Here is a 13105-nt window from a genome sequence, read left to right as displayed (position 1 = left end):
ACATGAATCCCCTATTGCAAGTTAAAGAGCATTTAAACCACAAGAGTAAACAGTTTAAATTATTCTAAGTGATGTGCTCTATTGCAGATGGCCAGTCTGCAATAGATCACTGACAGCAGTTCTTCAAATGTACTTTAAATTTTACATATGTAAACCACAATTAACACACTTATACATCCACATACTAATACCGTTACACTATCACTATACTAGCTTATACCATGCTATACAATAATTAAATCTAACAGGCTTACGGTGATTTCACTGTGTAGTCTCTGACACTGCTGCTACCTTGGCTGCCTCAACTTTTTTGCCTGGTTGCTTTTCTCCACTCTTCTCCTAACTTTTCTCTCTTACAGCTGGTTCTTCCAATTGATCTTCTCTGTTCTATCTGTCTCAACTGTGTCATCATTTTATATTGTCCTATCAGAACTTTTTATATGCTTTTTTTTAACTTTACAACTTCATTCATTCTTTTTTTTTATTACACATTCATTCATGCTCACTGATACTGTTTACTTCAGAGTTACTGACTGCTGAGACATATCATGTGACCTAAGCTTCCAATCGTATGTAGTCTACAGCTTCCGATGGTGGAGGGACTTTTGCTTATTCAAAAATGGAGATCAGGAATACGAAATATAGTCTGGGGAATTTCTCTGGTATCACCTGCTCTGATTCACGGTCTCTGACTGACAGACCAATTAAGATCTGAGCCAGCATCTAGTAAAGACTCCCATTGACTCCAGTGGGCTTTGGATCAGGCTGTTCTTTGCAAAGTCAAGTCCATTTCTTGCAACAACATTTATTTGACCTGGTTATTGGCTATGCCAAAAATAAATCTGTCTCTGATTAGTTAATCTGGTACTTGTCCAAATTCACATGACCTCGTGTTATATAATAGTCAGTGGTCTCAGATGGCAGCTTGTTCTTTGCAGAGAAAATGCACCTTTCCCAGTTGACGTATTTGTATGAATCACAGTATTTCTGGATACATCACACCTGAATAACTTTGTCAACAGTTTACAATGTCCTTGGTGTTTTCATTTTGGAGATTTTGAATGCCACTGGGCCTGCCAAGTAGAGGATTTTACCCTTTCTTGTCAAATCTCCTTGCTCTCATGAGAATTTGGGAGCACTTTCATCACCACTGCCTATTTTCTCTTGAAGATGACAGAGTCAGGGAGCTTCATTCATTCCATTTTTGCCAAGGAGTAACACAGCAATTGTCGGAAAAGACTGATCTTTATTTCCTGGCTCATCATATGATCTGGGTTAACCAAGGTGATACATACCGTTGTCACATGGTGGAGTTGATATTCAATGCCTACAATGGCTAGTGTTATAATTTATTTATATTGCAATAGCATCTAGATGCACCAGTCATAGATCAGGATGCCAATCTTCTAGGCCGGGGTCTCAAACTCAAATGACGAGGGCCACATGAGGACTAGCACATTGGCCCGAGGGCTGCAACACTGATCCCCCACCGCTGCCCGGCCCCGCCCCCACTCCACCCCTTCTGTAAGGCCCTGCCCCTGCCCCATCTCTTCCCACCCCTTCCCTGCCCCCATTCCAACCCCTTCCCTGAAATTCCCACCCCAACTCCGCCCCCTCCCTGCCCCCAGGGGGCGCAGGAGGGGTGCAGGGTGCATCGGGGCTCAGGGCAGGCAGAATGCAGGGTGGGGCAGGGAGTCAGGGTGCAGGGTTTAGCAGGGGGCTCAGGGCAGGGGGTTGGGGTGCAGGAGAGGTGCAAGGTGTGGCAGTGGCTCAGGGCAGGGGGTTGGGGTGCAGGAGAGGTGCGGGGTGCAGCAGGCTCCCTCCCTGCCTGCCCTGTCCCCACGCCGCTCTGGAAAGTGGCCGGGATCTGGGGGGAGGGGGGGCATAGGGGTCTGTGTGTTGCCCTGGCCACGCCTCCAGATACTTCCCCCGAAGCTCCCATTGGCCGCGTGTTTAAGACCCCTGTTCTATGCCTTCTATATCTTTATTCTCCGTCTGCATCTCCATGCTCATTGTGCTTATTTTGCCCCAGATCAATCTCCTTTGCTGTTCTTCGTTATTGACAGGGCTGGACTCAGGGCCGGCTCCAGGCACCAGCTTTCCAAGCAGGTGCTTGGGGTGGCACTGAGAATGGGGTGGCAGTCTGTCTCCCACAGTGGCAATTCGGCAGCAGCTACCCTGCTGTTCCGGGACGGCAGCAATTTGGCAGCAGCTCCTCTGCTGTTCCAGGGGTGGCGGCAAGTTGACGGTAGCGCCATTGCTGTGGCAGCGGCAATTCAGCAGCGACTGCTTGGGGTGGCAAAATTGGTAGAGCCACCCCTGGCTGAATTTGCCAGGAATGTGTCTGATAGGAATTATATTTACTGAGCAAAGAGGCATGGTACAAAAATGTGTTAGTCAGTGCAAGATGAGCTGTGTATTGGGTAATCTAGCTTCACAGGGAGCTTCCTTGCCCGGCACTGGAAGAGAACGCTGGCTCCAGGGAAGTCCCAGCATTGCGGGAAGTCATCCAGCTCTGAAGAGACACCAAAGACAAAAGCCTTGCATACACTGGGGTTTGGCCTCAATTTCAGCCACCAGTGTAAAACCTTAGTGTAGACAAGCAAAACTGCTATTTGTACTGATGGAGTTGACCCTGGTTTTGAGCAGCTACAGGAGTGGCTGGGCCTGATAGCTGTACCCAGAGGAAATCCCCACATAGACACTGATGTAAAGAAGGGAAGTGAAGAGAGTGACAGGAAAGGACTGACTGGACCTTCTATTGTTCAATTGTGCAGTGAGACCGTTAACTGGGGAAGCAATTATGATCTGCAGCAATAACACAAGAAATCAATAATGAAACAATTATTACAGGAATCCATTAATGAAAGATTCAATTGTATACCAAATCAATTATGCAAGGGAATGGGAACAACAGCCAGCCAGTCGGGAACTGATACTAACAGGTCTAGAGGATCAGGGATTGAGTGATGTTAACAGTTAATTAAAGTTGTAACAACATGACTACAACTCTGGTGCTGGTTGGGTGCCTGGTTCCTGCAGCCCAGTGGGAGGCAGGGAGAAGATAGCACTGGCATGGTGACGCCTGGAAGAAGTAGTAGTGAGGGCCTACAGGTGTCTCATCAAAAACACCTCCACGATTGGGAACAAAGGGGAAGGTTGGGAAGGATCTGGATCCCACAAAGGTTAAATCTACCAACTCCCCCCTTCCCCGCAAAAAACAAAAAAAAAATCCTAGATGAACATTAAATGAGATCTGAATCCCAGGGTCCCTGTTTCCTTTGATAGTTTCTAATCACACTCCCCAAAATCTAGATGAGGAGATGGGGATGGAGGTAGAGGTACTGTTCCCAGCTCCCTTTGTTTCTGCTTAGTGAACAGGAAAGGTCTGCGCCCAGGGGGCAGAAGCCTGCTGCGTGATCACAGCTGGTACCAAGCATTTCCCAAATATTTCCCGCTGGGCCAATCCATGTGCTGAAAATGCCTCGGCAGCAATAGCATCGAGCGGGGCTCCTGGCAGCAGCTCGGTGTTGCGTGTGCCATGGTTCTCTCAGCATGACGGTGCTTGTGCTAGGTGCTGCGGTTATCTCCGGGTTCACACCTGCCCACACCAGGCAAGGACTGTCTGGAAATGATCTTTCTGTGCCAATGATACGTCGTGCCCGGAGTTAACGAAGCAGGGAATCAGCCGGGGCCTGGGAGGTCTGTGGCATACACAGGAACCATGGGGAGGGCTTAGTGCTGGGGGGGAAGGGAAGATGGAGGTGTCTTCCCCCCAAATATGCCCGACTCCTCAGCTCCAGAACTCCGGTGCCCTGCCTCCACACGGCTGATGGTGGCAGCCGAGCCCTGGAGGGGTTCAGCCTGTTGTGTCCATCGGGGTATTAGCCCAGGTCAGAGCTGGGCCAGGTGTAGGATTTACCCCTCCCCCCACATGCTGGGGGTGGCCCACATCCCATACAGGGAACAGGCTGTCGGGGGACGGGCGCTCAGTGTCAGCAGCTTGAGACCCAGCCCAACCCCGTCCCCTCCGCAGCCTCGCAGTAGAACAAAGATGGCGCGCGGCTGAAAGCGCTCTAGACCGGGCCAGCTGGCGGAGCGTACCATCCTCCTCACATTGCAACCGTCTTCCCCACCCCCCTACATCCACAGCAATGGTGAGGCTCACTTCCGGACGAGGACCGGAAGCCGGAAGTGTGTGGCACTGGGGGCTCCCCGGCTGCTCACAGGTGAGTATTCTCTTACTGATTATCGGCTCCTTATCGCTTAACCCCTTCCCGGCCAGGTCTCGCGAGAACAGTGGGGATTGGCTCGCTTCCTCCCCTGCCCTCAGACTGTGCGTGCGACGGTGCACCGACGTTCCATGCTCTCCGCCCTTCCCTGTCGCGCGCCGATCTCTTTCTTTCCCTCCCCAGGTGGCATGGCACGTGCATCAGCCCCAACTGTCCAGCCCAGCGCGTGCCCTTCCCCGGCGGTGGGGGGAGGGGAGAGGCTGTTTCGCCGGGAGCCCCCCTGACTGTCTCTGCCCATACCCCACCCTGTCCTCGCACCAACACACTCGGTGCCAGGGCTGGATTAACCGTTTGTAGGCCCCCATAGGTCAGTCCCCAGAGCCAGGGGCCAGCCAGGCGCATGGCATGGCAGGAGCAGCCCCGCTGTGCCCAGCCCAGTGTGAGGCCACTATTTACAAACTGACAGTTGCCAGATGCACAGTGGCCCTGTGATGCCAGCATGCCCCATCCCCTCGGGGGATGGGCCCATGCCACGCCAAAGAGCCCCCCCCAACATCCCACTGACTTCCTATGACCAGAGCCCCTCCAGACCTCCCCCAGAAATGCACAGCGCCCTGCACAACACCACCCCTGCCCAGCACTCCCCTGCCCACAGCCCCATCATAACTGCCCAGCACCCCCCACAGAACCCCTAGTTCCTATTGCCCCAACACACACATCTTCCCTGCCCCCTTACAGCCCAGCACCCCCTCCTCCCCAGATTCCCCAGAGACCCACTCACCCAAGCCCTACCTCCCAGCTGCACTCACTGGCCCTGCTGGGAGGTGACTGTGTCTGCTGGGCTGAGCTGGCAGTGCAGTTAGGGCTGGTCCCAGGACCAAGAATTGCTCTGTCCCTTCAGGAGTGGTGCGATCAACCAGGCCAAGGCCTGCCCCGCTGGGCTCCCTCAAGAGGCCCTTGCCTGGAGGGGCCCATCTAAGCCCCCCCACACTGTCCCCCTGCCCAGACTGAGACTGGCCAGGCTTCCGCACCAGTCCCAGGCAGCTCAGCTCCAGGGAGACAGACGGAGCCCCACAGGCCTGGAGCCAGAGGTGCACTGGGGTCCGGCCAGGGGCCAGAGAGGAGCCAGAAGCAAGTGGCGGGAGGAGCGGGGTCTCGGGGTGCAGTGCAAATGGAGTAGGCCAGGGTCCCTTCTGAGCATGGGCCTGGCTCCATGGAGCCACTGGCACCATTATAAACCTGGCACTGCTTGGTGCAGTGCCATCAGGGTGGGTAACTCGCCCCCGGCATAGCCGAAGCAGGTGACTTGCACCAATGCAGCCAGTGCTGGCCCTCATGCGGGCGGCTCAGCCCAGTGTGCCTATCGCTGACCCTTCCTCGTGCGGGCAGCTCAGTTCGATGCTGCCAGCATTGGTCCTCATGCAGGTGACTTGCTTCAGTGTCCAGTACAGTCCCTGTGTGGGTGAATTATGCCAACACATCCAGCTGCACGCACCCTGTGTTCATGACTCACACTATGCTCTGCCCGTGTGGGAGTGGGCTGTACCCAATGTGCCTAACACCAGCCTTAAGTGGATGACTCATGCCAACACTCCTAATGCTGCTGCCAGGTGAGTGACTTTTGCTATTGCACCCAGGGCTGCCCCATGCATGTGACGTGCACCAACCCTCCCAGACCTGGCCTGTGTGGGTGACTCATGCCAACAAGCTCTGTGGATGTGACCCCATGGGCTGCCCCATAAACCACTTGCTTTCTCTATTACTAATGAATGGGCCTCATCAGCTGAGAAATAACATTGCTACTCATCAAAGGGCTTACTAAATAGATCCCCCAATCCCCTTCACACTGTGCTTTCCAGGCTTCTGATTCAGGGCCTCTTCAGCAGAAGCCAATTCTACCAGTGAACATCCTCTACTGAAATTTTTCTGATATAGGTGTGGCCATGCCATTAGAATTGCTTTTGTTCTCTAGAAAAAGAAAAGGAGTACTTGTGGCACCTTAGAGACTAACAAATTTATTAGAGCATAAGCTTTCGTGAGCTACAGCTCACTTCATCGAAATGCATCCGATGAAGTGAGCTGTAGCTCACGAAAGCTTATACTCTAATAAATTTGTTAGTCTCTAAGGTGCCACAAGTACTCCTTTTCTTTTTGTGAATACAGACTAACACGGCTGCTACTCTGAAACCTTTTGTTCTCTAGGAGATTATAGATACACTGAAGCAGGGGGTAGGGTTTCCAGCTGCCCCAGTTCTCACTGCCCTGTATCGTCATCTTGTGCGTGTGGCTCGTGAGACAGCTAAGAGTCCTGAGTTTGTTTCAGAGTCCACAGCGTGATGGCAAAATTTGCTGATGCACATATGCCTTCTGGTTTCACAACATGATTATTAGATGGGTTTGGTTGTGTCATGGCTGGAGGGGATTTGGAGACCTGAATGTTCATTTGACATAATATGTTATTTGCAGAGACTGATGCAACATCTCTAGAGCCAGAATCTATGAGATGTTTCACTTGAATCAGAGGTAGAAGAGACACCCGTAGCTAGTACTAGGTTAAAATCTGCACTAGTTGTCTCATTGGTCCCTTTTCACACCTCTGTAGGAATGTACCTCTCTTTTTTTTCCTGTTTAGTTTTTACTCTGTTCACAGTTACTGTTTATAGCACTTTTCTGACAAAGTGTGACCTTAATGTGTAACAAAGCTAAATGGCACAAGACAGCCAGAGCTTATATAAATGATGAAGAAGAGTGCTGCAAAGGGTTTATTCCATTGACCTCAGTAGAGTTAATCCTGATTTGCAAAGGTGTGAGAGCCCATTGCATGGAAAATATGAAAGTATTTGTTCATAAAGGGAAAAGAAAGAAAAGGGAAATTCAGGTGTGACATGGGCAAGAAGATAAAAGCGTATTGTCAGACATTATTTGAAAAAGTAGGGAGATACAGGAAGGCTGTTCCAGGTGGCAGGAGTGCCAGAGTGGAAGGCATTTACATCAGGTGATGTGTAGAAGACTAGCATGAAAATGAGCAGGGAAGTGTGTCCAGAGATAGACGATTGGTTTTTAAAACAAAGGGGGATCATATTGTGCAGAATCCTGAAATAAATGGCCAGCTAGTGAAGTTGTTTAAGAATTGGATTGATATAGCCACACACTTTGGTATGACTGAGAAGGTGTTTTTCTCCACTTTTAAATGCCTTTGTCCTGGCACAGAAGAGGAATCATCTCCCTCTACTGTCCCTGAAATGGAAATACACTGTTGTTGTAGCTGTGTTTGTCCCAGGATACTAGAGAGACAAGGTAGATGGATAATATCTTTTACTGGACCAACTTCTGTTGGTGAGAGTGATAAGCCTTCGTGCTTACCTCTCTCGCCAACAGAAGTTGGTCCAAAAAAAGATATTAGCTCATTCACCTTGTCTCCCTGAAATGGAAAGACAGTTGCCAAAATCAAAATGGCTAGATTTGCTGTTTTCTTTTTCTCTCTGTCCTCAGACTCTCTGTTGTCTGTAGTGTGACAGAATCCCCCCTACCACTGTTGATTGACATAATTTATCAAAGCATCTTGTTAAGTCTGTCAATAGATATATATTGTCAGTGTGCAGCTGGCTTTGTGAAACCTAGTAATTGTCCATTTACACTCCTCATCTCTTAGGAATTCACATTCCCCAGTGAAAATGGAGACCTTAAGGGACCTATCTGTGAAGGAGCTCCAGGAGCTGCAGGAGAATTCTGAGGAGATAGAGCGTCTGGCACTGGAATCAACAGCGGTAAATATTAACATGCATACTGCAGGGTAAGGGAAGTGTGGATGCAGATAGGAGGTGCTGCTCCTCATTGGCTGTGGCTTTTGATCTCCCCTCTCAGGTCCAGGAACTACAGCTAGAAAGGGAGATGGCCTTGGCCACAAACCGGAGCCTGGCAGAACAGAACCTGGAATTCCAGACGCCGCTGGAAACTGGCCGCACAAACCTTTCCGACAGATACCAGAAGCTGCAGAAGCTGGCTGAACAGTGCCAGGAGCAGAAGGCAAAATTGGGTACGTCTCCCAAACCACCCACCCTCCCCAGTGTAGTCAGGTCGTCTGTAACCAGGACTTCTTCCCATCTCCCCACCACCCCTGCATTCATGCCCAGTGGACTGAGGAGCTCCTTTTCTGTACAGGAGGTCTATATTCTGAATCTATCTTCTGGTTTTTGTTCAGACTGACATGGACAGAGTAGAGGTGAATCCCTAGCCAAGAGACTGCACAATGTTGGTTTCTCCTTGGGTTTTCTCCCTATATTAAAATTCCCCAAGGCAGCGAAGGTTCCCATTGTGAATGTGAGGGGTTTAACAAAGTCTTGGGGGGCATGGGGCAGGAAGGTGACGTAGTTTCTACTTTACGCTTTGCTGGGATCATGAGTCAGAGCACAGAGCCTTGGGATAGGTGCCTAGTATTGTCTCTGAGAGAGCTGGAGACATGGTAATTTTGCCTAGTTTTTGTATGTCACGTTTTGGTCATCACATTTTTTCTCTCCAGAGAAATTTTCTGCGGCGATGCAGCCTGGGACCTTGTTAAATCTTCTGCAGGTGGAGGGCCAGAGGATTGAAGAGGAATCTGAGGTAATACTAAAATTTAAGTTCAAATGAAAATAAAATTGACTAATGGCAATCTCCCTGAAAACTTGAAATTACCCTCCCCAACCAGCACCCTAAATTGGAGATTATCTCCCATAGATGAAGCCATTGTCCTAAAGATTGGGATTATCACTCCTTTACGGTTGAGTGGTTTAATTATTTCCATGTGATCTAGGCCATGTCTGAGAACATGGGGTCTGAGCTGGAGCTGGGAGAGAACATTGGAGGGGGCAGCGTTGGTATCAGTGGTGTCTTGTGTTTCAGACTATGGCCGAGAAGTTCCTGGAGGGCGAAGTGCCACTGGAAATATTTCTTGAGCAGTTTTCCTCCATGAGGAAGTTATCCCACCTGCGACGGGTCAGAGTGGAAAAGCTCCAAGAAGTACTGAGGAAGTCCGAAGCTTCACAGGAACCAGCCAGTGACTCTCATTTTAACCACCAGCATCCTGCTCCTCACGTAACTCCTGGGCCTGCTGACGAGCAGCAGCCACAGCCCTTCCTATCAGGAACACCATCCTTCCCTTTGCCCTATAGTCCAGCCCCATGCATGCCTGTAGGCCCTACAGCCCATGGAGCTCTCCAACCTGCTCCTTTCTCTGGAGCACCAGTTATAATGGGACCCCTCACCTCCTCTCAGCCAAGCAGCCAACCCACATTTCTCTATAAACCACCTCCAGCTCCTGGATACCCACAGGCCTCACCTGGAGGCTCGACACCAGGATACTCCCAGCCTCAGACAAGAGGCTCATCTTCGGCCCCAGGATACCCTTGGGCTCCATGCAGAGGTCCGCCACCTGCCTCAGGTTACTCTCAACTGCAGCCCAGAGCTCCATCTGGACTAGGGTACCCCCAGCCTCCACAGCCTCCATATTTTCCACCAGGAGGTGGAAGACCACAGTGTCCATACCCAACCCAGCCACCGTTACCTAGTTTTCCAATTCCATCCCAGCCTCCGTATCCCCCAGCTTCACATTCTCCCTTTGGATACCCACCACCTCCGCCACCTCGAGGCCCTGCTTGGCCTGGATACTAGTCAGTACTTCTGGAGAGCTTGCTTCATCATCTTCTCCTGTGCCATGGTCTGAGATATCGATCCTTGCTGAGAAATAAGCAAAAGAAGAAAGAGCTGGGAGTGTTGTTCTCAGACCCATACATGTATAAGCATTATGTAAGGTGAGAGGTGTGGTTCTGGCGTCATATACATGCTAGCAGCATGAGATATAAGATGAAGTGACACCGTAACAGCACATCCGAGGATTGCACTATTTTAGGTTTTGGTTAATGAATAATACCGTTTGATGGCTGCTGGCATTCTTCAGTGGCCACATGTACTGATTGGTCTTTCAAAGCCATGTTAGAAAATACAAATAGTGGGCCAGATTCTCTGCTACTATAAATGGGCAAAACATGCACTGATTTACACCAGCTGAGGACCTGTGTGTGAGATGCCTGTGTGTATAGTTTTCTACATATAAAGATACATACCAAAACAATTCTAAACACACAAGTGTGTGATAGATGGAGTGAGAATCTCTGACAGTATGTGACCGGAAATGCTCATATTGCTTTCTAGGGAACTCAACTCTGGAAACTAGACTAGCAGAGCCAGCTATTAGGATCAATGCATAATTTATCTTGTCAATGAGAAGCGACTAGCTAGCATGTTGGGATACGTCATCCCTTGATATGCCCCATGTCACTGTAGCGTAACTCCAAAACCAACTCCAGTCCTGCCATTCCCAGCATACTGCAGGACCAACGTTTCCTTACCACTCCCTCTGTCAGTCTAACCATACTGACTGTACAATTTTACTGCAAAGCAAAGGTCTGTCCAGTGCTGCCGCTGTCTATCCATTTCAGCTGTTTCCAGCCTACTCGTGGAGAAAGGCTCCTTTAGCACTGGCTCCTTTTAGCTATGAGGCAGGCAGAGCCCTCCTTTGCAGGATGTGGATTATCACAGAGAAGGCATCAGGGTCATGAAATATGCCTGGGATTTGATATGTGGAATATCAATTCTGCCATGGAGATAAAATGAGTTGGCGTGATGCTTCTGGAGCTGCTAATAATTTGGAGGCAAGGCAGCATGTGCCTTGACCTGTAGAAATTTGGGTGACTAAGCCTTATTTGCTGGTTGATGGTGGAAAACAACACTACTATCCAATCTTTGGTAATGGTTCAGTGAAACACTGAGGCATGTAAGGCCTCCTGCAATGTCTCTTCCTCCTCTCTAGTGACCTGCGGTAGGGGTGAAGGTACACTGGATCATGGAAGCATCCAGTATCCCTTGCATCCCCCGCTCCCCTTTTCTCCTATGTTGACCTGAGGAAACAATGGACCCAACAGAGAGAATGAAGGATTCTTAACAAAAATGGTATTTTGCTTTGGTCTGCACTTACCTACCAAATTCAGTTTGGTTGCCTGTCAGTTATTTATAAAGTTAGATGACTAATGGACTAGACCAAGTTGAATGCTTTTGGAATTTGATGGAAACAGTTCTCTATCTGTGATTAATTAGAGTAATAAAACTTGATTTATTGCACACAGGGTTGCAGCTGTGATTGTTTTGGGACATGAAGTGGTGCCTGGTTGAAATTTTTTATTGATTTTGGTTTTTTGCCAACTCAGCATCCATCCATTGATTTCCCTTTGATGATGTCCATATAGTCTTTCCTCTTCTATCTCTCGCTGCCAAATTCTCTATGCATCATCCTGCCTGCCTTTCAGTCTGCAACATACCCTAGGCGCCCATTTGTGCAATCCTCTTCTCCAGGGGCTAATTGATCTCATGCTTCAGCATCATTTCTCCTTTACCTTCCTCTTCTCTGCACTGTAGTTTCTATCCTCCATTTTCCCTTCCCACGCCTCATTCCTTTGTCTCATTTCCTTTCTGTCTTGGTTTAATATTGACCTCCTCAACCCCCATTTCTGCAGCTTTGGGTGTCTTGAAGCTGACCTGATTGGATTGTCTCAGCTTGAATGAGAGGGTAATTCACTCTCTATGGTTACACACACCCAGTCACAATTACAAACCCAGCAAAGACTATTGCTGAAGTTTTTAATTTTTTTTTTAAAAAGGGCGAGTCCTGTCATATCAGTATTGTTTGGTCTGTTCCATCTACAGCACCAGCTGAGTGGTTCTTTAGCGCCCAGGATGGATGGTGTGACCTTCACTGTGAAAAGCTTTCTGTGAAAGAGAATTAGTCATTGATCTTCTAATATTGGTTTTGTGAAGTTTTTCTAACTAGTTCCTTAAATTCATGGAAATATAAGTTCTCTGTGTGTTCCCCCTGGCTCACTGTTTCTTTATCTACTGGAAACAGCAACAATAGCACAAACTTATATGTTTCAAACAATCTCTCTGCAGATGTACGGAATGAGTTTTTTCTTCATTTTGTCTGGGTGAGAAGAGCGTAGCTGGGTTTTGTTGTTTATTTCACAAGTGATATCGTATGCCTGTCTGTGACATAACAGCTGGCTGCTGTGGAGATAATGATATTATAGGACAGTGAGTTAAAACAAAGAATGGTTGGATTAACGCAGAATCAGATATGATAATCTATTTTCACATACATGTTCTTTAGTCATAGGGAAGGGGAAAGACAGAAGCAGAAACCTCTCTAAAAAGAATTGGTTTGGTAAATTTTCTGCATGGTGTCACCATAAATTTAATAGCACCACAGTGTGGGGTAGGCTGTGAAGTGTATTTCAGGAGTAGTCTAAGAGAAGGCTCTTAAAAATCTGCAAATATCTATCTTATTTTTCTAGGAATTTATACTGCATTAATTATAGTGGTCTCTGGATGAGACTGAGTCTCCTTTTAGATTAAATAGATTAAAGCATAATTTTGCTGTGAAAAGTGACTACATAAAAATGTTATTGCCTTACTCCACAGGCCTGCTCCCCGTGTGTAGTCAGAGTTGGCTCTGTTGACTTCAGTGACAAATGAGGCTTTCATATTTTTGACTTCGTAGCCCCTATGCAGCTTTGGAAGAGTTACCTGAATTCTATTCTGGGTCTGGCATCATCAGCACACGTCAGCTAAATTCCAGGTGCTGAATCTTTATTGTCAGCCTTATGCAAGCCAGTAAGTCCCAGCTTAATGTCAGATAACAGGCTGATCTTGTGGCACTTAGTAGAAACATCTTTTCTCATGTCATCTGAGAGAACTGATATGAAATTCACTGTGAGAAATAAGCATGGAGCTCGACAATGCCATTTTTCCATGTCACTTCAGAAGCAGGTTTTAGGAAAATCTTT

The 13105-nt window shown here is 48.5% G+C and overlaps 1 protein-coding gene across 1 annotated transcript; it reads left to right on the top strand.

Moving 5' to 3' along the window:
* The first annotated feature begins 4055 nt into the window (after window positions 1-4055).
* Window positions 4056-11387, top strand: VPS37C (VPS37C subunit of ESCRT-I). Its single transcript, XM_038406990.2, has 6 exons — window positions 4056-4229; window positions 5622-5842; window positions 7885-7999; window positions 8097-8268; window positions 8752-8834; window positions 9114-11387. The coding sequence occupies exons 1-6, from the start codon at window positions 4155-4157 to the stop codon at window positions 9879-9881; spliced, it is 1434 nt and encodes a 477-aa protein (XP_038262918.2). The 5' UTR covers window positions 4056-4154; the 3' UTR covers window positions 9882-11387.
* The last annotated feature ends 1718 nt before the right edge of the window (window positions 11388-13105 follow it).

The sequence above is a fragment of the Dermochelys coriacea genome, chromosome 6 (genome assembly GCF_009764565.3).
Source record: "Dermochelys coriacea isolate rDerCor1 chromosome 6, rDerCor1.pri.v4, whole genome shotgun sequence".
NCBI classification, from domain to species: Eukaryota; Metazoa; Chordata; order Testudines; family Dermochelyidae; genus Dermochelys; species Dermochelys coriacea.
This window is presented reverse-complemented; position numbering and strand designations above follow the sequence as displayed.

Bases quoted from the DNA above. Each gene is read 5' to 3' on its own strand.
- VPS37C (XM_038406990.2), top strand. From the start codon at position 4,155: ATGGTGAGGCTCACTTCCGGACGAGGACCGGAAGCCGGAAGTGTGTGG. The intron at 5,843-7,884 runs GTGAGTGACTTT...CTCATCTCTTAG, and splicing joins ACTCCTAATGCTGCTGCCAG to GAATTCACATTCCCCAGTGA. The intron at 8,269-8,751 runs GTACGTCTCCCA...TTTTCTCTCCAG, and splicing joins GGAGCAGAAGGCAAAATTGG to AGAAATTTTCTGCGGCGATG.